A 27,882-nucleotide genomic window follows, 5' to 3' on the forward strand; every position below is an offset into this window, starting at 1 on the left:
AGAAGGCCCATATCTGAATCAATGCAATGACAGGTTAAAAAGACAGATAAATGGCTAACAGGTTCCAGCTAGTGCCCAAAACTACTGGCAAGAAACTGAATAAATAAAAAGCCAAGTAAGTATTTAGCAGAACCAGTTTTCAGAATGTACAAACTGGTCAACATTTACTGTATTTTAACTTACCATGCTCTTTCTCAAGCCTCCCTCATTCACTATTTCTTAGCACTGTCTACCAAAAAGGAGTAAGAAACAATGGACAACTCAGTAGCATTGAGTGCCCCTAGTGCCCATAAAATTATTCCCAAGCACCATTTCCCTACTAACACGATCGAAATTTCTTAGCGAAATGGCTGATTCCAGGCCCAAGGCAGGAAATATATTTTCATAATAAGAAATAAGGAAGTTTTTAAAGATAACTGGGTATTAGCAATAAGATCAAGCCAATTGGAAAAAGCTCTGATAAATCTAAGACAGAACAATTTAGGCATCCATAAAAATAACATCTAATGCATTAGAATATATAAAATATTGAAGTATATGAATGCACAAAGGTAATAATAATTAAAAAACTCCTTGGTCACAGTTTTATAGTGCTGGGAATCAACTCACTGTTATGAAAACAGGCTAAATAGAGAGAAATGATGTAATAATTAAAATATCATCTCTTAATACCAGTAAAATATATACACAGCTAAGCAGTAATTGTTAATGGTCGCTAGCACAAACAATGAAAAATAACCAGTTTTGTGCTCTGGTGAAGGATACAGCATCACTGATGAAGTGTATTATACCACCCCTCCCCAAATCAAATTTAAATCTGATCAAACCTCTTCATCTAAATACTTATAGGCAATGTATTTAAATGACAAAGATAGGAGAAATGGGGGAAACTCCACACAAAAATGTATTTCTCAACAAATAAATAGATTTTGACCTCAACCTATATGCTGGTGGTGATGAGAACAGAGTTTATCTGTATCTAACACAAAAACTGAGAAATCTAAACATTAACTGTTATTTCTACTGAGATGAAAGAATCAGTTGTTGATTTTTTTTTTTTCCAGGTTCTGAAGCTATAAATTTTAAATTTTCTGGGCTTCCCTGGTGGCACAAGGGGTTAAGATGCAACCCATGGAACATGCCGCAGCCACTGCAGCGCAAGTTCGATCCCTGGCCAGGGAGCTACCCACATGGCTCAGCAGACCTCTCCTGTCTCACCGGCTGCTCCCCTCAGCAGTGTTTCAGCACCGGCTGCTCCCCTCAGCCTGTTCTGTTCCCCACTCTGTCTCTAGTGAGTCCTCTCAACCCCCGCACCTCTGGCCTGTACCCCAGTTCTTGTATGCATAAATAAATAAATCTTTAAAAAACTTTTTAAAATTTTCTTTAAATATATGTAAGTGACATATACTGAAATAGTCACAAGTGCAACAATGTCAGATTTGTTTCAGAATAGTGCAGACCAGGAGAGAATAGATGGATGGGAATATAGAAGAATCAAAAGTATACTGGAGAGTTCAGTGTAATATTCTACTTTTTAAAATATGTATTTGAAATTTTTCATAACAACAAAGATTTTATTCATTTAAACACAACTGCCAGTACTAGAGCACAGAAAAAACAAGACTGACCTTTAAATTGATAACTGTTGAAGCTGGGTGTTAACACATGGAAGAGTTCATTGTAATATTCTACTTTAAAAAAGAGATGTTCGAAATTTTTCTTAACAACTAAAATAGCTTATTTAAATTATTTAATACTCACCTGCCTCGACTGCCAGTACTAGAGGTACTAGGAGGTCTCACAGGTGTGTGAGAATTAGATAAACCTGAAAAATGATTCAACAGAGTGAGTATCAAACCAGATACTAACAGTCACAGTCTCCCTACGAGTTACAAAATTCCTAAGCTCTAACAATTCAGCAGCTGCTGGAGTCGGGCCTGGCCTGAGGTGAGGGAGAGCAGACATCAGCCACGTCTTCGCAGCTGCACCCACACGCCGCTCAGCATCCTCTTCAGAGGGACTCTACGCAGTCAGTGGAAACTACCCAGATTAAAAGAAAGCTACTTGCAACCCACCCCAAGTCACCCAGGGTAAATATCCAACTTAGATTCCCTTATTCTGTCTTTTTTTAGTAGTCCTGGAGTAAATACACTAAGCCTCAAAAACTAAATGATAAAAAAATATATAAATGAGGCATCATATGCAAAACCTGCATTTAAATTTGAACTGCCCTTATTCTAGAAATGAGAAAGAAGTTTCAATAAGAAATAACAACTTACTTCAGAAAAATATATATGATAACTCCTGCACTATCCATCTGTCTGAAATTGACTTATTAATTATTAAATGGTCAACAAAACAACTGGGATTTTGGAAGATCTAAGCTCATGGACTTGATTGGCCACATTTTAATAAGTCACAGTAAATTTAAGTTTCTTTTTTAAAATTCCAAGGTGAAAAGTCACTTGCCTTTCCTTTTTTAATTTTTCATTCTTTTACACATCGTGTATACACATATACTATGTATGATATATACACACCAGGGAGTATGACATGGCCACACAAGAGTGACATGTAGCCATTTTCGACAAAATGGAAGGAATTTAAAGAATTAGGTACAGCAAAGTAAATCAGAAAAATAAAAACAAATACTGGACATTGAAAAAGCAGGCAATTCAGTAACATAAAACACTTTCAAAAACTAATGGATATCAATAAACACTGAGTACTATGAGGCCAAGAGGAAGAAGGGAGACAAAGGGACAAAAGGACAAAAGAGATGGTGGTCAGGAAAAGGGGAAAAATTTTCAAACAACAATGTTTGATGATTTTTTGAAAAAGTTATCAACCACTGTTCAAGGAGGGGAAATGGCGTGGACATGGTCAGACAACCAGGAAAGGCAGAGTGAGGACCTCCCGGCTAGACTCCTGACAACAGAGTCGGTGGCCAGTATCCTCTCCTCCCCCCAAAAAAGATATGGCCAAATGCCAATAATTTAAAAAAAAAAAAAAAGGTTGAACCTAAAAAGCTCTTCAACTGACCAATCTGCATAATGAAAAATAACATGTGGGAGGTAGCTGCATCTACAAATCCATCAAAGAATGTGAATACACAGCTAGGGAGTTGGGAAGGAATATATTAGAACTCTACAATTTATACTACAGATATGTATTATTACTTCAACTAGATAAAAACTACCAGCAGTAATTGAAGAAAATCATTAAAGTAATGAGGAAAAAACTGAGTTGTTACTATGATGGTCAATTTAAGTGCTGATTTGGCTAGAACATGGTATCCAATTGTTTGGCCAAACAAAACCCAGCCAAGACACTGCTGGGAAGGCATTTCTTAGATGTGCTTAACTTGTCAATCACTAAATTTTGAGAAAAGCAAATTAACCCCAATGTGGGCAGTCTCAGTGAGTAAAAGGCCAAAAGAGAAAACTGAGGTCTGAGAGGAAAACAGAATTTTGCCTTCAGACTCAAGACCAACATCAACTCTTCCCTGGGTCTCCAGCCTATCATGCAGATTTCAGACTTGCCCGTCCTACTAATCACATGAGCCACTTTCTTAACCCTTTGCACTCCGAACCATTCTGGACATTGGCTACCAGGTACTCGACGCTACTCTGCGGCGGAAATGTGCATTTACAGCCCCTCGTATTATTTAGTATAATTTTGGAATCAAGTAACGTATTATAATGATATTGGACTTATATGAATTGGGTGACACTGAGGAATGTATATTTGCAAAAAAACCCAATATTTTATTGATTATAATTTTGTACAGTATGATAAGTTTTGTAACACTCCCCAATATGCATTGCAGGCTGATTAGTGCATGTTTGACATGTCTGTATAGAGGTCTATCTGGAGCTCATCTTCACTACTACTTGTGTCATGAGACTCATTCGTGGTTGGACGCTTTGCCATTGTTCTAATAAAAAATATGAATAAATGCATGGGTTGAAAATTTCTAATTGTTATTACTAACTGACAAGATATTTACCAAAATAGCTTTCACCAAACAATTTATTCACTAAGAAAAGAATCACTTTTCTGATTTTCTCCTCGTTAGATCTATGTGCACTGCTCGAAGCTTCAAACCAAAATGAGCTCAGCTTTGAAAATCTTTTCCTCCAGATGTAGACCTGTTTATTTGTAATTATATATCTCACTATACAGTGCGCGCTATGTTCGAAAACCGACCTTTCTTCTACAAACTCCCCTTATCGCTCTTTTCAAGTGGCGTCGCGAAGTGCTCGGACCGTCGTGAGCACGCATCTCACGTTCTCGTCCAACACAAAACCCGCTGACATTTCTTGTTTCATCTTAGTAATTTTACGATACTTTGATTTAATTTCTTGTGCCATTTCAAGATAAAACTTCAGGGAAACATGCATGTCTCAAAAAGTTGCGTTGAAATAACTCAATTCTCCGTAATCACTAATAAATTGCCATGTCCCCTGAGAGGGGACAGCGGAGTGAAAAGGGTTAAAGTCTCTCCCCCATACCCTACCTTCTACTGACTGTGCTTTGTGGAGAATCATGACCAATACATATTAAGAGGTAATTTTTCTTAACGCATTAAAGAAGTGAAGTGATACAGCAGGGCCTTCCTTGAGTAAGATTTTCATTTAACATCATTTTGTTGTAACATTGATGAGAAAAAAAGAATCCCAGCCAACTATGAATGAAACAACATTAAAGGTCTCCTATCCATTATTTTACTTAGAGTTGTGGTTTCTAAGAAGCTACCAACTTTAATAGGCGGGGCTTACTGTACCTTGGTTAGCTTTACCTGATGATCCTGGAGAGAGGGCGGAGGGTCCTGGGGAGGGATTCATGGTGCTTGTAGGCTGTGGGGGTAGGTGACTGCCTGAGATGTATCTACTTAGTAGATTATCTAAACTACTTGAACCAGCATCTTCCAACTAAGAGAAAGAATGAAGGACAAATTTACTTTAATTGAAGCAGAAAAATTAATTTCATTAGTATAATTGCTTATGCTAACAATTTACTAATAACAGATTAACCAATATGAAACGTCAGCTTCCCTAAGGATCTACACAGTGTAAAGCTTATGTGAATAAAATTATAATATTATTCAAAAAAAAATAACAGCTCAAGACAAAACTCAATTATCTACCAAGTACTTTATGTTCTACTATGAAAATAGTCTGATACACTGACACTTCTGCTTTTTCTCAAGCTGATGCAATTCTTTCTAATCAGCATCCTTGCCCAATTCTCCCTTCCTTTATTTCAACACCCATAGCGCTGACAGAACCACTTAAGCAGAAATTTGATCATGCCAGTACCTAACTTAAAGGCAATAAAAAAAAAGTTTTCATATTAATCAGAGATATACTGTCCCTTACCATACACAAGAATTGAGCCCTTTCCTTACTCACAAGCATACCTTATTTTACCTTGCTTACAACACACTGCAGATACTGCCATTAAAAAAAAAAATGAAGGATTGTGGCAATCCTGCATTAAACAAATCTATCAACACCATATTTCCAATAGCATGTGCTTATTTTATGAGTCACCTTTTGGTGCCTTTATAATATATAATGTATTTATAATACCTATTAATTATAATCTAATCTGAACAGAACCTAATATTTATTAAAAAGTACTCAGGTTCAGGGCCTCCCTGGTGGTGCAAGGGTTAAGATGCAACCTATGAAGCTGGCTGCAGCCAGCGCAGCATAAGTTCCATCCCTGGCCAGAGAGCTGCCCACATGGCAAAGCAGACCTCTCCTGACTTGCCCTCTGCTCCCCTCAGCAGTGTTATTTCAGTTAGTCTGCCTGTTCTGTTTCCCACTCTGTCTCTGGTGAATTCTCTCAACCCCCGCAGGCACCTCTGGCCTGTACCTCAGTTCTTGTATGCAAAAATCTTAAAAAAGGGACTCCCCGGTGGCGCAGCGATTGAGCGCTGGGTTGCGAAGCTGCCCGTAGCAGTCTGTGCAGCGCCGGTTCAATCCCCGGCTGCTCCCCGGCCACCGGAGGAGGGTCCCACATGGCGCGCAGACCTCTCCTGCCGCCCGCTGCTCCCCTCAGCAGTGTACTTCGGTCCTTCTGCCTGCTCTGCTTCCCGCTCTGGCTCTGGTGAATTCTCTCACCCTCCCGCGCTTCTGACTGTACCCAGTGCTTGTATAAATAAATAAATCTTTAAAAAAAAAAAAAAATCTTAAAAAAAAAAAAAAGTTTTTGGGTTCATGATGTATCTCCTGTAAGGTCAAAATTACAAACACGAATTCTCACTGTGCCAGAGACAGAAAATTATGGAGTATAATTTAAAAAGCAAGTCAGGCTGAGAGAATTCTATTTAAATGAACCACTATTCTATACTGGATGAGTGTACTGATCAGTATCGATAGATCAACAGGCAAAACTGCCTTATATTTATTTTCTGTCTGTGCTCCACAGTTATGCTACCAGTCCGCTTCTTGTGTGCCAGGTTCCTTTTTACTATATGATGGAAACTAGAGAAGGAGAAAACATAGGTAATTCTTCAAAAGATTATAGATTTGGTTTAATTTTGGTGCATATAGTTAACTATTTCTTACTGTAGTTGTGCTTTTTTGTGATAATCATAACTGCTTTCAAAAGTAACTGACCGTAAGAAGTGTTGGTAAGGATGTAGAGAAACTAAATCCGACACTGCACTGGTAGGAATGTAAAAAGTTAAAACCATAAAAAGTTTGACAATTCCAAAAGCCCTTAAATGTATGTATGATATGATCTTGCAATTCCACAACTATTTTTACCACAGAGAACATATAATTTTACATTCACACAAAAAATTTGTATTCCTAACCACCCAAAAGTGGAAAATAAAATTTCCATCAATTTATGCATAGCTGAACAAATATAGTCCTTCTGTACAATAGAATATTCTGTCATAAAAAGGAATTCAGTAGTGAATCATGTTACAAATGGGTGAACCTGTAAAATAGGTTAAATGAAAGAAATCAGATACAAAAGGTCACCTACTATACAATTCCATTTATATAAAATGTTCAGAATATGCAAATTCACAGAAACAAAGTAATGTATTGGTTTCCAGAAGTTGAGAAAAAAATGACTGACTGTAAATGAGTATACAGTTTCTTTTGGGGTGATGAAAATGTTCTGGAATTAGTGTTTATGCTTGCTCTCAGGACTATATGGGAAAAAAAAAAACCCTAAAATGCATTTTCTTAAAACTTGGATTTCATGGTTATGTAAATCATACCTCAATTTTCAAAAGATATTTTAAGATCAGACAACATGTCTGTTAGTAAAAGAGATGGCTCTGCTCCAATACCATTTTTTAAAATATTGTTTTTAAATAAAAGATGGAAAGGGATATATTATGGAGTTTCTTGTTCTGATCTCAAAACTCTTCTGGGCAAGATGGCAGGCAAAGTCTAATATGGCCCATTTCTCTCATAATTCCTATATTTCAACGATGTAGAGCATTGGGTCTAAGAAAGAACTGAATCAAGGTGAGCAGCTCTAGAAAACGACATTGTATTTGACATACACAACCTCCCTCCTCCCTTTGGTAGTTTAAGAAATGGAACTAAAGTCTTGTTATCTTTTTATCCTCAGCGCCCAAGGGCTTTAGCTTACAGTAGTGCTTAGTATATATTCTCTGGTTGCTCACGGATCCTCAACACTATACCTGTCTAGGTGCACAATCCAAACCAACTCCCTGCTACAGCTTATCATCAGAAGTACAAACTTTGAATTCCAACCTTTCCCTCTACTGAGTGTTGAAGAAAGTCACTACCTCTTTTATTTTCATCATTAAACAGGGACAGTACATATCATGAAATGATTTCAAACATTAAGCTGAAAGTGCTTTGTAAATTGTAATTCTTACAAATACATAAAAATAATAAACTACAGTCACAGGAAGCGTCAGGTGAAAGGGAGAGAAACACCTCAGACGCCCTTCACATTCTATCTACTCTCCCTCCCCATTATTTCCTCCGTCAGTATGTGCTCCTCCACCTTTCACCCCCTGCCAATGTCTGGTATCCAGATCTTCCAACCTGTTCCTTTCTCACTCCAACCTATTTGCACAAGGGTTGTTTAACCATTCTTTTTGGACCTAAAAGAAAACTGACATGTAAACACATTTTGGTGCTAGGTTTCCTCACTAGAGCTAAACTCAAAACAGGAGTTCTTCATCTAACAGAAGATTGCTGTTGGAAGGGGGACAGATGACATCCTTTAACTTTAAAACCCTAAAGAGTGCTACTTTTAGCACACATAACTTTAAAAAATTCTAATATTTACATCCAGCTCTTCGGAAATTTCAAAAACATGTTGTACCTAAATTAAGAAATTAATACAGTGTCTTAAATCTCTTATTAAATTTATATACAAACCTGAATGGGTGGAATATCTGGTAGTGATGGAAGGTTTTCTGGATTGGTAACTGAGGGGATTAGTTCTATTGCTGTAACAGATGGGCTGGTAGGACCTCGATTTGCATTTGCCATAGTAGCTGTAGTTGGGCTGGTTGGATTGACTGTGGTATTGTGCACTGACACAACAGGAAAGGGTCCAGCATGCCCTGGGTTTGAATGCTGTTAGGAAAGAAAATGTTATTACTTGATTTCCCAGGATATCCTAATATGTACCATACCTTTACAACAATTTTCAGTTTAGGAGGCATACACGCTGCATGAGACCTATAGCTGATAAATAGGCCCTCTCTCAAAATTACACAAGCATAATAATTCAAACAACTTGGCCTATTTTCTGTTCATTTTTGCATTATTTAGGGAAAATTAGATGTGCCAATAATTTTTGACCTGCCAGCCTGTTGATTTTATTTCAGTATAAGATTTAAATAAACAGATGATCTGGAAATGTCTAAATTTTCAAACATCAGACCAGGAAAGTCACTGTCCTGTCTATACTCTTCAACTCTTGTTTTGTTAAAGATAAAAACTGGTTAACTTTAATATATAAACTTAGTTATAAAATAAGTCTTGGAAAAGTAATAGAAAGCATGGTGACTACACTAATTAATACTATGCTACACCTATTTGTAAGTTGCTAAGAGTGAATTTTTTTAAACTCCTTATCACACACAAAAAATTTGCTGTAACTATGTACGGGAACAGATGTTAACTAGATTTATTATGGTGATAATTTCTCAATACAAATACTTAATGATTATGTTGCATGTTTGAAACTAATATAATTTTTTATATATCAATTATACCTTAACAAAAAAATAATAATTTACACACAATCTGTGCAATGTTATTTGGATAGTAAAAAGAACAATGAATTTATAAACAGAAACATGACATCAATTTCTGAGTCTAATACGGTGTGACCTTTACACAAATCACATAGTCTCTGTAATTTTGAAATGCAGATGTTGTTACCTGACCAGTCTCATTATAAGGACTGTTCTGAGGATTATTTAAGAGAACAGAGATGAAAGTCTTTAGAAACAGACTTCTACACATAAAGTATAATGTGAAATATTTAAAACTTACAATTTCTAACACTTAATGATTTCTTTAGGGACACTAAAGTCTAAGAATAATGTTCTGTGAACAGTTTTTAGTCTGATCCTGTTGCTTCTGCACTTTTCCAAAGGGTGCACCTGCTCCCGGGCAGTACTTAGAGCTCTATATTCCATGTGCTAGGAGGTTTGTGGGTATGTGAACACTTTTAAGGAAATGAATTATCTTCAACCTTCGTATGTATTTTTTCTAAATGAAACCTGGTTTACCTACGAATATGGCGTGTTCTCCCTTTCTACTACTATTTTCTCAAATGCCTATCTGCCTGTCCAAAAAATACCCTGTTCATCTTTGCCCATTTTTAATCTTATTCCAGCATGAAGGTGACAAAAATTGGAAAGACAAGCAAATGTGCAATTGGAAATCAAGGTGTCAAGGTGTTAAGATCGTGACTGGCTCCAAACCCTGGGTAACATATCTTTGAGTAGGTGTTCATACTTGATCATCAATAAAGAAGAAAGACCTGAAGAAGCTATCAACTGATAAAAAGATTTAGAAAACATTTTGCTAGTTCATTGTAAGTTTCAGCTTATACCTAGAAGAAGTCCAAAGAACTGAGGAAGACCCTTTTAAGTCCCTGCTACTTATTTTTGTTAATATCCCGAACATCAAATGAGAACAAAATTTTAAAAATTAATAGTAAAAATCAATTCTGACCTATTCTTAACAGTAACTAACAGACAAACAGATGTAAATGCATATGGATGGAGCTGGATGGAATTATGCTCAGTGAAATAAGTCAAAGAAAAAGAAAAATGTCGGATGGTTTCACTTATAGGAGTTAGGTGGGGGAACTAAACAAGGGGTAAGGAAAGAAAAAATAAAGACAAAACTAGCAGGCACACAGATCAGATACACAGCAGGGGAGGAGGCGGGAAAGGGATCAAAGCACGGGAGGGAAAAAGCACAAGGGACTGTGGTAATGGTTCATGGGTGACTTGGTGGTAGGGATTTTATGGGGATTACATGTGAAAGGAAAAATCAAACATACAAAAAATGAACAATGATGTAAAAATACATATGTATTTAAATAAATATATTTAATTAAAAATGTAAATGAATAAATAGAAAGGGAAAATAGGCTCCAACTATCTCACCAAATAAATGAAGTACCTTTAAAGGAAATGTTTTCTTCACGCATTTTCTAACATGCTTAAAACTATGTAAATATATCTATACCTTTAAAACAACAAATAATTCAGTAAAACATTTTAAAGTTTAATAATATTGTCACTGGAAAATTAAGAATTTTCAATTAGACATTTTCCAGCACAAAATTACAAGACTATAAATCTATCAAATATAAGCATACTGAGAAAAAATTCCGTAGAAGAGATTTAAGCTAAGTCCAAGAACAAATGGGATTACAAAATTTTGACTTTAAAAAAATAGCTTACCATGGTATTTCAGAATCAGTAGATTCATTTACAAGAATGATGTAAGATTTTATTTTATGCCAATGTTTACAATATGTCAGAAAGTATGTCCTTTGCAACTACTAAAACTTAAACGTAGGGCCTCCCTGGTGGCACAGCGGTTGAGCACTGGGTTGTGAAGCTGCCCGCAGCCTCTGCAGTGCTGGTTCAATCCCCGGCTGTTCCCAGCCACTGGAGGAGGGTCCCACATGGTGCACAGACCTCTCCTGCCTCCCGCTGCTCCCCTCGGCAGTGTACCTTGGTCTTTCTGCCTGCTCTGCTCCCTGCTCTGGCTCTGGTGAATTCTCTCACCCTCCCGTGCTTCTGACTGTACCCAGTGCTTGTATAAATAAATAAATAAATCCTTAAAAATAAATAAATCCTAAAAAGAAGGTATTAAAAAAAAAAAAAAAAAAAAGATGCAACCCAGGCAGGGATCAAACATGGCGCAGCAGACCTCTCCTGTCTCGCCCACTGCTCCCCTCAGCAGTGTACTTTGGTCAATCTGCCTGTTATGTTCCCCACTCTGTCTCTGGTGAATCCTCTCACCCCACCCCCCATACCTCTGGTCTGTGCCCCAGCTCTTATATGCATAAATAAATCTTAAAAAAAAAACACTTAAACTTATAATGGAACTTTAAAATGTCCAATTTCAACTGTGACGTGGTCAAATAATCTTTCCAAAGCACTCAGGTTAAAAAGTTGAAGGAGGGCCTCCCTGATGGCACAAGGGGTTAAGATGCAGCATTATGAAGCTATCCAGAGCCACTGCAGTATGAGTTCGATCATTGGCCAGGGAGCTACACCCACATGGTGCAGCAGACCTCTCCTGTCTTTGCGTGCTGTTCCCCTCAGCAGTGTATTTCAGTAAGTCTGCCTTTTCTGTTCCCCACTCTGTCTCTGGGGAATCCTCTCACCCTCCGCACCTCTGGCCTGTACCCCAGCTCTTGTATGCATAAATAAATGTTTTTTAAAAAATAAATAAATAAAAATTAAAAGCTGAAGGACCACTGCTAAGGCCCGTGCTTATTCAACTTTTTTCCAGCAAATGATTATCAGAGTTATAGAAATTTACATATCCCTGAGTATTCCTCTCCTGGGAATTCTTAATTCAGCAGGCATGGCTTAGAACCTGTTTCTGACAAAGCCCACCAGTAAATCTGATAATCTTTAAAAAGATCACTTTAATAGCTATAAAATGAATTTCTTCATTTTGCAAGTGGAAATTCTATGTAAAAATGGTCTCACTTTATAATCATACCTCCTATATGTAACTGAAATCTGTTATTTAAGCAAAGATTAGAAAATGTTTCCATATATATTTTAAGAGTAATCATAGGTACATCCCAAAAAGGACAATAATGTGTAGAAAATAATGTGTGCATATAGCATAACAATCATTTTGAAAGTACTTTTAATATTTAATTTCAAAATGTAGCATTGAAAAAGCAGAGAAACAATTTCAGGAAACTAGGTTCGAAACTTGATTCTTACCATCATCTCTTGTCATTATGGGCAAATAACAAGAGCTTTTGTTTTTCACTTCTGCAAAATGAATTAGCTGTGCTAGGATAGGGGCCTGGGGTCTTCAACTCATAGTATATAATGGGTTTAACGAGGTCAAAGACCTTAAAAAATTAAATACAAAATTTTATGTATATGTGTGTTTTCTCGGATAAGAAGACAAATAACAATAATGAGATTCTCAAAAGTATCAATGGCCACACCATCTCCCCCATGCACCACATTAAGAAAAATGTTGTCTTTTAGTTTTAAAATTATATGACTCTTACAAATGTAACTCTAGGCATACTTGTCTTTGGAGGTGAGGCTGCATCATGGAATACTGAGGGCCGCTGTGCCTGGGTATTCCTGGTATTCGGGCAGCATTCTGAGCCAATCTCATCTGATGGGCTTGAAAAGATCCACAGTTTATGTTGCCTCTTTGCATTGTTTGCACACTGATCAATCTTGGAGGCTATGAAAGGTAGAAATAGCATTTATGTGATAATTAATAAACTTATCTTTCAATTATAAAGCATTATGGTAAAAACAATTCAGTCAGGACAGAAGGATATAAAAGTAGAAAATGTAAGTCATTTCTCCTCATCTCTAGTCCCAACCTCTTAATATATTCATTTGCCTAAAGCCTAACAACATTAATTTATTCAATCTGGGATTAATGATTTTGATTTGGATGATGTAAGAGATAGTAAGAAAGCAGCAGGGATAGGAATGATTTGAACAAATGCCTAAATAACTTAACAGATCTTAGAGAAAAACAACCTGTCTTTTTGGCCCAACACCTCATACTAAAATCAAAGAAAGTCCTAGTATGGAGATATGAAAACTTGCATACTTTCAAGAGTGCTAGTGAGTTAATTTTATCTTGTTAAGGATTTGCTTCTAATCCTTTTTGTACCTTCCCCACATACCTGTCATTCCTAGAACAAACATAAAATAACTTTTTGAACTCGCTCCCTGCATGTAACTTGATATGAAAACTCATCTATCAAGGACAGAGAGTAGTCCTCCGGTCCTCATAATTCATAACAACAAAAGAGTGAACAATGCTTACCTGTTGTTGCAACATTTGAGGCGCTGTTTGTCTAGGGTGTTGCTGTGTCGTCGTTGTCGTTGTTGGTACAGGTGCAGGTGGTTGCTGCATCCTCATCTGTTGCAACTGCTGATGTTTCTGTGCATACACTTGTTGTTGCATGTGCTGGAGTCGAAGCTGCGCTAAGTTTATCTGTCCAGGGGTTTTACTAATGTGGTTTGTCCCTGGCGGAACTTGCCCAACTACAACATTAGGAGTATAACCAGGAGCTGGTTTACTCTCTATTACTAGATTACCTAAAGGATTTAAAAAAATGAGAATAATTTACATATAGCCAACTAAATCATCTGCTTTGTGGATTAATCACTATCTTTTCCTCTGACAACAATTAACACTCAAAGCATCCAACAGTACAGCAGGGATGGAAACTAGGTTTAAAGATGAATACCTGAAACCTAGTAGAGTCTAAAACCAAATAACTGGCTTTTTTTTTTAATTTTTATTTATTTATTTTTTTATAGAGGCATGTTTATTTATTTATTTGTTTGTTTGTTTTGTTTTTTTTTATACATGCACTGGGTACAGTCAGAAGCACGGAGGGTGAGAGAATTCACCAGAGCCAGAGAGGGGAGCAGAGCAGGCAGAAGGACCAGAGTACGCTGCTAAGGGGAGCAGCGGGCAGCAGGAGAGGTCTGCGCGCCATGTGGGACCCTCCTCTGGTGGCCAGGGAACAGCTGAGGATCGAACCGGCGCCACAGAGGTCGCGGGCAGCCTCGCAACCCAGCGCTCAACCGCTGCGCCACCGGGGGAGGCCCAAATAACTGGCTTTTGATTATTATTTTGACTTTGATTTGTATTACCTGCACTTACTCTTTACAAAGATGTATGGACAATAAAGAGTTGAAAGAGATAGTACTAGAGGAGGCCCATCCACAGCGTAAATCAATTCTCCCCTGACAAGATTCAGGAAACTCAAAATTGCTAATGCTGATTCCATGTGCCTTGAAAGTGCCAAAATGTTCAGGACAGAGTATGCATTGCTACACAATGTCCTGTCTGGAAATGCTGAATGTTTTCAAAGCACATATATCCATAGAAATGACAATTTTCTTTGCTTCTCACAGAGCCCATTGCTTTCTAGAAATGGAAAGCAAATTTTAGGAAGATTCAATCTAAGGTAGCAGCAAATTTTTCTGTAAACAGGCCAGATAGTAAGTAGTTTAGGCTACGCATACATCATAAGATCTGCCACATACTCTTTTTCACAATCCTTTAAATATAAAAACCAAATAGCTATATCACACAAAAACAGTTTGCTGATGCCCTGTCTAAGGCCATCAACAAATTTGAATAGCCACAAAGACTGCTGTTTTACATAAGGCCATATACCTCTGCTTTAACAATTTCCAATGTTGAAGACTCGACTACTTTGAAAATGAGTTTACTTAATCTGTAGATGTTTCCAATTGTTGGGAAGTTTGTTCTTTGTGCTTTTTGTTTTTAAAGATTTACTTATATATGCATACAAGAACTGGGGTATAGGCCAGAGGTGTGGGGGTTAAGAGGATTCACTGGAGACAGAGTAGGGAGCAGAACAGGCAGATCTACGGAAATACACTGCTGAGGGGAGCAGCAGCAAGACAGGAGAGGTCTGCTGTCTCAACATCTGGGTCAGCTCCCTGGCCAGGGATTGAACTCCTGTTGCAGTGGCTGCAGATAGCTTCAAAGTGCTGAGACTTAACCCCTCGTGTCACCAGGGAGACCCTTTAATGCTTTTTGTTTGTTTGTTCTTAATTGAGCTGTTTGTCTACCTCTCTGTAACTTTTACCTATATTCCTCAGGTCCACACTGTGGAGTAACAAAACGAAGTCCATTTCTCTTCCATGTGAAAAGAGCTACTCTTATGTTTCAAACATTTCTCAGGACATGACTTTCAGACACATCAGCATCCTGGAGGTCCTCCTCTAGTGGATAATCTGGTACAATTAATATACAAACTACTAAGCATCTATGAAATTCTTCCAGAGCATGAAGATCCGTTTTCTAAGATTTCAATATCAAATACTCAGTACCAATTTTAAAAGATGGGGTAAAGGGGAAATGATATACATTAATATAAAAACTATGCAGAGGACTCTCAACATTCTTAAAGATGTAATGAATATAGCTCAAGTGAGTTTTCAGTGAACACAGTATATCCCAAAAAGTTAATGTTAGAATAAAGTTAAGATACTAAGTTCTTAAAATCTGTTTGAGATGCTTTCTTTTAATTCACAGCTATAGTATATTAAAAAAACTAATTGTTTCTCACCTAAATTGACTACATTCTTTGCCCAGAAGGTGGGATCACAATGGAAGCGTATTGCTCCATTAGCAGCAGGGACAGGATCACACCGTGCTTTCAAAATATGGCGCAACTGAAAAGTAATCTTAAAAGGAAAAAAATCCACATTAGTCTTAAGATTGAATATTACTTGAGAAAACATACAAGGTAAAGACATAAAGCTCATGTGGCCCCCTCAGCATCAGTCTCATGGGACAATAATAGTGTATAAAAGCTAAATAAACTAATCCAAATTCATATGCTTGAATTTCTGACATATCTATAGATCAACTACATTACTAGTTATCTTCAAATTACATTTATATGAAATTTTAGAAAATAACAGAAATCAGACTAATGGTTACCTACATCCTGGAGTAGTGGGGAACAAGGAAACTTTTGTGGATAATGAAATCGCCTTTTCTGTATCTTGATGTGATGGTAGTTATAGTTGTCAAATTCAAAATCTACACTTTTATTTTTTTAAGATGTATTTATTTATGCATATAAGAACTGGAGTACAGGCCAGAGTTGCAGGGGGTGAGAGAATTCCTCAGAGACAGAGTGGGGAACAGAACAGGCAGAATGACTGAAATACACTTCTGAGGGGAGCAGCGGGTGAGTCAGGAGAGGTCTGTTGCGCCATGTGGGTAGCTTCCTGGCTGGCCGGGGATCAAACTCATGGTGCAGAGGCTTCAGATAGCTTCACAGTGCTGTGCTTATTAACCCCCTGCGCCACCAGGGAGGCCCCAAATCTACATTCATGATACATTTAAACTATATGAGTATTTGATTATTTTAACTTCTGTTACTTTCAGTAATGTAATTGTATTATTTTCAGTAAAGTCAACTTAAAGAAAAATACACTGGGTGCCTTACCAGTCGCTTGCTGTACAGCAGTGCTGTGCTGCTGCCACTTGCAATTGCCCAGTTTGTAAAGTTCATGACATGCTTCACCTGCCGGGAAAGGCCTGTGATGTCATTTTGCTGCTGTAGTAACTTCATCTGTCTTTCTTTTGTGACATTCTGAAACAGAACAAGAGATTCACTGAAGAAATCTATGTGGAAAAAAAAATTTCATAATTTCCAATACAACTAAACAAATTACCTATACATTTTTTAAATGGGCTAAGTTGACATGCTCCTCATTTAATAACTCTGTAAGCAAAGGAAAAGTCACTAAAAATAGTTGCACTGCAACAGTTTTCTAGGATAATTAGGACGTTCCACCTAGAGAAATTACTGTTACTTGATGTCTCCCTTTTCCTGCAGCAGATGAAACATCTCAGTGTCTGTCTATTAGGTTAAAATTCAATACAGATTCCATAGCACAATGAGCAAAGCTTTAGAAATAATTTTATATAATCTTAACTCACTACACTTTTGGGAGAAAAGAAAGTTTTGTGTTTTCAGTGCCATCTACTGGTGTGGCATTCAAAGTCAAATTGAATGAGAAAGAGAAATTCCAGGGGTGTAAAGGTAGTCAAGGAACCTTTTATACAAGTTCATGAAGAACAAGGGAATAAAGAAAGATTGAAGGCAAGACCAAATTGGGGGAAATGCTGTAAAGGGAAATTGAACTGCTTTTTGGGAACTAAAACTCCCAGAAGAGAAGTATTATGTCCTTCACACTTTGACATCCAGCATGCCATACTTCATTTTCTTATAAAAAAGATTCAACTTGGCCTAATGCACTATTTTTTCCCCGAAGGAAATAAGCTGCTTATTTTATAATGTAAATCAATGGATAAAAATACTCAACTGACTTTGGCAGATGATTTACAACTCTCCCTAAAAACATTCAACTTATAAATCTTAGGAAAACCTCTCTTTACAAAGTTTAGGAGGGTATCATACTAGAAAAAACATCTATTATTTAAATGATCACATGTTAGAAATATATGGCAACCTTATCACTGGGTATTTATATTATTATAGCATCCAGGGACATCCTTTAATTCAAAAGTTCTTGAAGTGGTTTGAAAACATTATTCAGCCCTGTAGTTTAAATGTATTGATATTAAAAGATAACAAAATTAGTTGCTTCTAAGTTCTCATTTACACCACCTTTCTGAAGATCAAAATCTATCAGGGATAAATGCAACTGGTTGCATATACACCAGGAAAGAGAACTTCAACACTGTGTGACAGTAGTTTTTACATTATTGTTCCTCAATAGGAAAAAAATTATTTCAGAAGACAGAAATTCAGAAGTAACTCTGTTGACATAAATTTCATTTGTGCTGAGTAAAATCTTACTTTTTATGAAATAATGGACCAGAAGAAAAAATCGAGTTTAACAGTAATAAAAGTTAAAATAATCAAATTTAGTTTGCTTGAACTGTTAACGTAGCTTAAATTTCTTCTATTCAATGGTGCAGAAAATATAACTCCATGTCATCTGAGACTATTTAAGAGCACAAAATTTTGAGAACCAATCAACTTTGATCACCAGAGATGAGTCTTAGATGAAATTTAGAGTTGACATATTGACCAGATTCTCATCTGGAAATCCTGCCTACATATTAGCCTCAAAACATACAACACAAAGACCTAATACAACAAAATTATCAATAAGTCGGAAGTTTGTCAATTTCAAAAGTTGAGCATTTTTAGCAAAACCGTGAAATATTTTCAAAATAATGTGAAACACACGAGTGAGTCAAGCAGAATCTCAATATACACTCATACAATAAAATGAGGCCTATTTGTGGGGGGAGGGGAGAAGTGGGGGAAATGTGATGCATCAGCTTTGTCTTCATTTACATCACATTTTAGGAATAATTCTTTCATTCCTAAGAGGAAATACTATCTATTAATTTAGACAGCTAAAATTAGTATTAATTAAAACGGGCTGCAAGGTAACTATCTCAAAAAAAGTTCTACTTTCCAATAGAATATGAATTTTTTTTAATTTATTGTACTTTCATACCCAATCCCCAACCAATCTAAAAAAGCTTTCAAATAAACATTTAAAATCGCTAAAGAGCAAGAGAAGCAGTTTTTGTTTTATTTTGGCTTTGAACCGTACCTCTAGCTGCTGTAAGAGAGATTTTCCTTTCTTATTAATTTCATTGATAAGGGTGAAAATGGCCACTTTAATTTCCTGTTCTACTCGTTTGTTAGTCTCATTTACTTCTTTTATCCTGAATAAGAGAAATGCATCATTAGGTTATCAACTTATCCTATGTGTCTGAATCATCAACTGTTACAGAAATTCATCCAACTGGGCACTTAATCAAGTAATTAATATTAAACCTCTGTCAAAATGTACATCTTATGTTTCAGCAGACCTGACCACTCAATTTTGTCCAAACAAGTTAGGTATATAGACAAAGAATGAACTAAATATTTAGTAATTTTAAATTAAATTCACAAAGGCCACTTTATTAATCTAGGTTAGTCTAGACGGAAGGAGATAAGATCTCCTTAGTTTCTGCCATGGATGTGTATGACATCTAACTATCACTGGTTAGTGTCAAATCTGGCAGATCATCCTATTTAATCGTAATGCTCTTAAGAACGATGTGCAAAAGAACAATGTTGCAACCAATAATTATCTTTTGAGATACAGGAATTTAGCTTAGAAGCATTTATTCTCACTTATAATTTACCCACTTCTGATGTGGGTTCTCATACACATCTCCCCTTCCAAAGTTTCTTCTCAAAATGTTTTCCTACTGTATATAATTATGTATTCAGTCCATTTTTAAAAAACAGTTATCAGCTGTTTCTGAAATAGGGATAAACTCCCATTGCAGTTATGAAAGTTTTGGTTGCAAATAAGGAATACCTGATACCCTACTACTTACAAAATAGGAAGAGGGAAAATACCACCAATAAAACATCTAAGTTCTTAATGAACAACCAGAAGAAGATAGCCTTCAACATTTATACATTCTACTTCTGTAGAACTGTTACACTTTCAATCCCTAAATTGCCTTTCATTGCCAAATTCAAATTTGAATAACTAATACATTCTGAGTCATAAAAATGTAATTTCCCCCTCCTTTGTCTGTACCTCAGTGCTTGTTTGGGCACTTTTTTGAAAATTTTATTCAACTCTGTCCTTATTAAAGCAAGTGGAAGACATTTTCTTAAAATGAGAATGCTGATTACTAGTAATAAGAAATACAGGACTCAAAATTATTTAGCCAAAAACTGAAATTATTATGCATGCTGAAAGCAGAGAACATGTAGCCACAGTCAGGCCCCAATGAGATTTAAGCAGATCTACTAGATGGTCAACTGTGAAGGAAGAGAAAAATGAATACACATTGAAAAAAATGGAGATAGGGCATCAAAGAATATGTCTAACAGGTGAAGTACCATTAGAAATTTTAATGCTTCAACGCTTTTTGGAGATGAAATCATCAATTTCTCCAAAACATTTCTTGTTCTGCTACTTCACACAAATTTAGGAATATATATGCAAAATATGTAGAAAAATTTGGGACTGCCATATGAATCAACTCACTATCATTTCTCTGAAAGTGGACATCCATCTGTCATTTATGAGAAGACAGTTATTCTCTCCAAAATCATCCACAACCAATAAGTAATATAATCTAAAACAGCCTGACATTTCACTAAGTACTAGACATCCCTGACTAGCGTGCACACATCTATTTACATATAAAGGGTTGTAGATTATATGTTCCTTCAGACTAATTTAAGATGATAGTTCTACCACCTTACAGTCTAAATAATGCAACTTTTTTTTTTTTGAGTAACTATGACGTGCCATTTTAATCATCATAAATAAATGAATTTCAATATTCTAGGAGAACTTAAAAGCCCCAATATTTGTGAATCTGAAGAACAAACAATTATTAACCTATTCATACTCTAGGAATCAACAGGTTTTATTTATAGCACTTCCAAATGTCTGTCTTACAGATTGAGAGTCCTAATACTGGTAAGTCTCCTTCGTTATGGAATTTACTTCCAATTTAGACATGGAAATTCTAAATGGAATTTCTAAAATAGAAATTTTTAAAACTGTTGATATAAAAAGCAAAAGCTAACATTCAAGTATTTTACTATTGGCCAGAAAATGTACTACATATTCATCGTACAGTAATACTAAGTAGTAAGCAGTTTTTCATGCTTACTCTACAGATGGCAAAATAAATTTGTCCACTACTCTTTTCATTCTCTCCTCTACACTGTGTGTTCCAGTTGCTAGTTTAAAATTTCAATTCTATGTTTAACGTGTTTTCTACATTCAACTAAGGTCTTACAAAGAAGAAAGTCTTATTATAACCCAAACTCAAACTATACCACTTACCCCCCTAAAAAAAGTGTTTGCTATAGGCAGAAAACATTTAAACTGGACCCACTGTGTTCAGTAACCTTTAAAGTGGAAGAAATTATGGTTTTAAGGCAATATACTTACCTATTTTGCACCTGAGTAGCTGCAAAATGAACATAATTCTTCTTTTCAAGAAGTTTAGCCAATAGGTTCTCAATTACACCTTTCTGGTTTTGAAAAGCTTCTTCCAAAAACTGATACCTTAAAACCAGAACAAACATTGCAATTAAAACAGAAAATCTACCATTAAGATTTTGGAATGAAATGCTGCAAGAGTCAATCTTGAACTCGAACTACCAACATTCTACGCTGGCTACACATAACCTCTCTACAACAAGTTTTAATACCAACCCCGTCCCTTCTGACATGACCCTGGGAAACTGTTTTTAGGCATACTCAAAAATTTCTCAAAAACCATTTCAAAGTCCTCTTACAGAAAAGTTTTAATTTGGGATTGCAGTTTAAAAAATATCTAAATACTGAATTTATATACATTTTAAATCATAAAATATAACTTTTTACAAAATATTTTCAAAGGGAAACCACCCATAGTTTCAACATTATAAAGGTACTTGTAATATACAGTTCATTAGCCATTTCATTATGCATTTTAAAATGCAAGTATAACAACCTGTACAATTCAACAAAAACCTGATTTAAAAATTAGGCAGAGAAACTACATAGGCACTTCACCAAAGAAAAAACAAAAATGGTCAGCAGACACATGAAAAATGCTGATCACTTATCATTAGGGAAATACAAATAAAAACCACAATGAGACGTCACCTCATACCAGTTACAATGGCCGTTATCTAAAACATAAGAAATGGCCTGTGTGAGTAAGGATGCAGAGAAAAAGGGACCTTTACATTATATACTGTTGGTGGGAATGTAAACTGGTGCTTAACTGTGGAAATTGTTTCAAAAATTAAGACTAGAAATACCATATGACCAAGCTATTTCACTTCTGTTTATTTATCTAAAAAATATGAAAATACTAATGTGAAAAGACAGCTGTACCACTATATTCACTGTAGCATTATTTCACTGCCCACTGACTGAGGCATGGGTGAAGATGACGCTTACTTTCACAGTGGGACACTGAACCATTAAAAATAAAATTTTGCCATCTATGACAATATGGATAGACCTTGAAGGGATTATGCCCAATGAAGTCAGTCATACAGATAAGGAAAAATGCTGTATATTTCACTCACATGTGGAATCCAAAAAACTAAATAAATAACTCATGGACACAAAGAGTAAGAACAGTGGTTATCAGATGAAGGCAATGGCATGACTGTGAAAGAGGAGAAGGGGCTTAGAAAGTACAAACCCCTGGCTACAAAATAAGTCATGGCGATGTGATATATAATATGGGGACTATAGTGGATAATATTGTATGTCTATTTGAAATTTGCTACAAGAACATTTCCATCAAAGAAGAAATATTCTAACTTTGTAAGGTGATGGATTTTACCTAGACTTCTTATGGTGATTATTTGCATGTATGCAAATACTAGAATAATTGTTTAACACCTGAAAATGTCATGTTGATTATATCAAATGTAGAATATCTATTATTTACAAACATATTTAACCTTATAAAAATTTATTTCTCTTCCCATCTCAAAATCAGTATTTTAGAAACCTGATTTCTAGAAATAATCTTGCTACATTCATGTGAACGAATAGCAAGCAAAGACTATAAAACATCTAGGTAAAAAAACATGTCCTTTCCTCTCCTTACACAGGTGACATCTGACGTAAAGGTTAAAGAATGAGTAAAAATTCTCTAATAAGTGCTTTCACTGGGGGAAAAAAATCTTAATAAATCAAAGTACATAATTCTGAAGCCTCTGTTACTTTCAGAACTAAGGAAAAGGCAAAGCTAGAAGAGCAAGGAGGTACCAGATGCTAAAGAGCGCTGTACATTTTGCTGATATTCAATTCAGATAATAATAGTGAACAATCAAGGGAATGACTGAAAAATGAGATTTTTCTGTTTACCTGAACAAATTTCCATTGTGTTATCAAAAGAAAAATAGTAACTGGAATATAGAAAAACAATGGAACAACATGGAAGTTTTGGCTACCAACTATTTCTGATGATCTTCACTAATTATACTAACCTGGTGTTTTCTTTCTTAACTATTAAGAATTAGTTAATCAAAATAATCCAGAAATTGAGAGAAGTAAGATTAAGCAAAAAATGGATTAGGCATACTTTTGATAAATATGTAAATATATGAAAGCCGTTTCTTGGGATATAATGCACATAAAGTAGTTATTCTTAACATGGGTTCTTCAACAACAAGCTGTTTTCAGTATTTCAATATTACAGTTGAAATCACTCAACTAATAACTTCTAACTATAACTTTTGAATGCACATTCAGTCTAATTAGGTCCTGAGCTAATTAGATACAACTCCACTTGTCAAATAACTAGCTACTGCATTTTTGTTAGTAACTGTCAGTGTGAGTAACAATTTATAAGATTTTACTCTTGTCACTTCTCAAGAAATATATCATTTTAGTTTGCATCCAAACTAAATATCTAATAAAACATTTTTTAAAGTGGATATGCTGCAGTAGCCTTGATTCAGTTTAATTCTTAAAAATTAAATTTAAAATATATACTAAATGTTCAATTCCACTGAACCTATTATCTACTATGTCTTGGTTCTTTTTCAGTAAAATATGTAATAGTCATACTTAATTTATAGGACTGTCCCAATAATTAAATTGTATGTTTTATCATTTGCTTATTAAAGCACAGTAGGGGCTTAAAGTTCTTTATCACAGCTATTTTTATTTTTTTTTTAAGATTTTTTTTTTTTTTTAATTTATTTTCACAAGCACTGGGTACAGTCAGAAGCACGGGAGGGTGAGAGAATTCACCAGAGCCAGAGCGGGGACCAGAACAGGCAGACTGATGTAATACACTGCTGAGGGGAGCAGCGGGTGCGGCAAGAGAGGTCTGTCGCGCCATGTAGGACCCTCTCCAGCGACTGGGAACAAACCGGCACTGCAGAGGCTGCAGGCAGCTTTGCTGCTCAGCGCTCAACCACTGCGCCACCAGGGGAGGCCCTATCACAGCTATTTTTAGCAGTAATTTTAAGTGGTATCCATTGCTACAATATAAAAGTCTCAATCCTTGAACCACAATGAAAAGCCAACCACACACACAAAGACCTCAAAAGAGTGTTTTTGAGAAAAATTATGAAATGCCCCAGTGTACTAGTTAAGCCTCTGTATGAACGGAAGGTAACAGAGTTCAGAAGGAGCTGCTGAGTAGGAGCTTGGAGAGACCAAGATGAGAACCAAGAAGATTTCAAGAAAGCTGGGATTCTCACAAAAACACAACAGGGAGCAAAACACAACTTTAAATCTTAACTTTAAAAAGCAGCTGATAATATTTCAATTACATAAGATTGCACTAGATCAGGCTATATACTTTCTTTTGCTATCTTCATAGTCACTAATCAACTCTAATCAGTTATGAATTCCATCCAAAATTAACGGAAGAAAAAAAGTAGGGGGTTGGAGAGGAAGAAAACGACATAACAACACTGAGCTAACAGGACAACTGTAATAATACTGACATATGCACATCTGACATCCCCAAATGGAAAGGGAGAAAGAACAGAAAAAAAAATTGAAAGAAATTTTAATAATGGGTTAAAATTTTCCAAATTCGACAAAAACTACGAGCCTACAGATTTAAGAAATTCAACATCCTCCAAACACAAGAAACATTTAAAAAACTACACTAAGAATATATTATTTCCTAACTGCTTAAAACCAGTAATAAAGAGAAAAATCTAAAAAAGAAAAAAAGGAAAAAAAAAGAAAGAAAAATCTGAAAAGCAGCTAGAGGGGAGAAAAGATTCATTATGTTCAGAGGAATTGTGACAGAAGACTTTTCAATGCCAACAATGAAAGCCAACCAAAGAGTGAAATACACCTTTAAAGTACTGAAAGAAAACTGTCATCTAGCACTAGTTACATAGCAAACATTTCTTTCACGTACAAAGGTGAAACTTTGGGGGGTAAGTACTGAAAGAAAACTGTCATCTAGCATTAGTTATCTAGCAAATACCTCTTTCACGCACAAAGGCGAAACTTTTGGGGAATAATAAATGTGTTCACTATTTTGACTGTGATGGTTTCCCAAATATGTATCAATGCTACCATAAGAATGTAGTAATAGTAACCTACTCCTCTATAGGGCTAGAGGACTGAAGGAAACTTAGGAGAATGCTGTGAAAAAGAGGCGGGAACCCTTACAAATTGCAATTGCGTGGATTTTTTTATGAAGTGTACATTATCTGAATGGTCTAAAAAACTTGATTCTGGGCCTCCCCGGTGGCGCAGCGGTTGAGCGCTGGGTTGCGAAGCTGCCCGCGGCCTCTGCAGCGCCGGTTCGATCCCCGGCTGCTCCCCGGCCACTGGAGGAGGATCCCACATGGTGCGCAGACCTCTCCTGCCGCCTGCTGCTCCCCTCAGCAGTGTACTTCGGTCCTTCTGCCTGCTCTGCTCCCCGCTCTGGCTCTGGTGAATTCTCTCACCCTCCCGCGCTTCTGACTGTACCCAGTGCATGTATAAACAAAACAAACAAATATAATAAATAAATAACTAAATAAAACATGCCTCTATTTAAAAAAATAAATAAAAATAAAAAACTTGATTCTGGAAATCTAATCATCCCAACCTAACAGTGCTTTCATGCCTTGGCAAAAGGAAATCAAGTCCTTTATCAAGAAATTATACCATGTAATTCTAAACAAGGAATTTTTATCATTAATTTTTCAAGGAAAATAAGTTCATAGCTCAAAAGTCATGTATAAAAGAAAACAGTACCTTCAGTAAAAAAAAAAAATACAAAGAGGAAGACTCAAACTAAAGGAAGTAAAACATTTATGTTTTAATATACACACACACACACACACACACACAAATATATAATGAAATACAAGCTAGCAAATATTCAGGCCAGTATGTTAAAATAATAAAAAGATGGATGGCAGATTTAAAAAAAAAAATTTTTTTTTAAAAGATTTATTTAGTTATGCACACAAGAACCAGGGTACAGGCCAGATGCAGGGGAGGGTGAGAGTTCACCAGAGAAAGAGTGGGGAGCAGAACAGGCAGAATGACTGAAATACACTGCTGAGGGAAGCAGAGGCAAGGCAGGAGGAGAGGTTTGCCGTGCCATTTGGAATTCTCGCCGGCCGGCTGGAATCAAACAGTGCTGCAGAGGCTGAGGACAGCTTCACAGTGCTGCGGTCAAGCACCTGCACCACCCAGTGAGGCCCAGATTTTTTAAATTTTAAATGCCATGGATGGGTTTTAATGGAAGCTTAACATGCCTAACAAGAATATTCATGAACAGAGATTATTCACAAAAAATGCCTCTCTGTTTTGGAAATGGATACACCATGTGAATTTACGTTAATAAACTAAAAGTGGAAATGGGAAATGCATATAACCTAGCAATCTGATGCCTGAGCATTTATCCAAAGAATGTAAAACCATAAACTCAAAAAACCGTATGTTCTACAATGTTCACTTAAGTATTCTTTACAATAGTTAGGACATGCAAACAACCTAAGCTCCCAGTGATAAGAGAATGAGATCAAGAAGACACGGTCTACCCATGCAACAGAATACTATGCAACCATAAATAAAGATGAAATGTTGCCATATACAGCAAAACCAAAGGAGTTTGAGGGAATTATGTATAGTAAATCAAGAGAGAAATGACAAAGACAAATAATTTGACATTTGTACAGAGGATGACTGGACAAAGCAAAATACAGAAACTATCAGATGCTAATTAACAAAGTGAGGCTTCTGGGGCCAAGAGGGTATAGGGAGGGAGTAAGGGCCAAAGGAATATATAGGACTGTGGGTGAGGGATGTATTTCATTTAGAGTACATTTTTAAAATCTAACTTTAGATCACTGTTCTTGTATAGAGAGGGGGACCGTGTTTATTGAAAATTGTTTTGGGTACTTACCTAATATTCAGAGTAAATATGTTAAAAATAATACAATTAGTTAGCTACTAAAGTATTTTATTAAAAAGCAAAAGAATTCACGTATTCTTCCATCAAGTTTATAGATCAGAGCTAAAATCCTAGGAAAAAGTATAGACAATGAGTTGTCAACTTATGAAACCAACAAGTTAAAGGGCTTTATGAACAGGTGAAAATGAATTTAACACTGAAAATGTTCCAATTCATTTCAATGAATATATTATTTGGAATTAAGCTGTTGGCTGAGGGGATAAAAACAATCCAAAGATTGAGAAAACCGAAAGGAACAATCCCCAACAGGAGTTAGAAAACAAAGACAGGTTTACCTTTAAGACTAACTACGGGTACAAAGTTTGCTGATTTCTTGATTCCTTAGTAACAAAAAGGCCATGTGCCCATGCAACCAATGTGGTAACAAGAAAAAAACTGACAATCTGCACATAAAACGCGACCCACAACAATAATCTTTTCAAAAATGTGAGCAAAGGTATTTATAAACAAATTAAAACAAAATTCACTACCAATAGATCCTCATTTACTAAAGAGGATTCTGAAATTAAAGAGCTATAGGCAAAGAACATGCAACAAGATGTGAGGTCTAATAACAGTAAAGAAAAGTAACAGAAACAGTGAGACAATTGAAAACTATTATGAGGAACTAAAATACAAAATAATTTTAAGAGCA

General features: G+C 36.0%; 1 protein-coding gene across 2 annotated transcripts in view; it reads right to left on the reverse strand.

Moving 5' to 3' along the window:
* TRIM33 (tripartite motif containing 33) overlaps positions 1 to 27,882 on the reverse strand; it is a gene marked incomplete at its 5' end in the record, with an annotated part of 91,732 nt that overhangs the window by 9,477 nt on the left and 54,373 nt on the right. For both annotated transcript variants that reach the window (XM_084242846.1, XM_084242845.1), the window contains 9 exons: positions 1,762 to 1,825; positions 4,802 to 4,934; positions 8,391 to 8,591; positions 12,777 to 12,941; positions 13,542 to 13,816; positions 15,832 to 15,949; positions 16,723 to 16,869; positions 18,875 to 18,989; positions 21,242 to 21,358. In XM_084242846.1, coding sequence (XP_084098972.1) covers positions 1,762 to 1,825; positions 4,802 to 4,934; positions 8,391 to 8,591; positions 12,777 to 12,941; positions 13,542 to 13,816; positions 15,832 to 15,949; positions 16,723 to 16,869; positions 18,875 to 18,989; positions 21,242 to 21,358 — 1,335 coding nt within the window. The remainder of the gene's footprint in view (positions 1 to 1,761; positions 1,826 to 4,801; positions 4,935 to 8,390; positions 8,592 to 12,776; positions 12,942 to 13,541; positions 13,817 to 15,831; positions 15,950 to 16,722; positions 16,870 to 18,874; positions 18,990 to 21,241; positions 21,359 to 27,882) is intronic.

This window comes from Talpa europaea (assembly GCF_964194135.1).
Source record: "Talpa europaea genome assembly, chromosome: 9".
NCBI classification, from domain to species: Eukaryota; Metazoa; Chordata; class Mammalia; order Eulipotyphla; family Talpidae; genus Talpa; species Talpa europaea.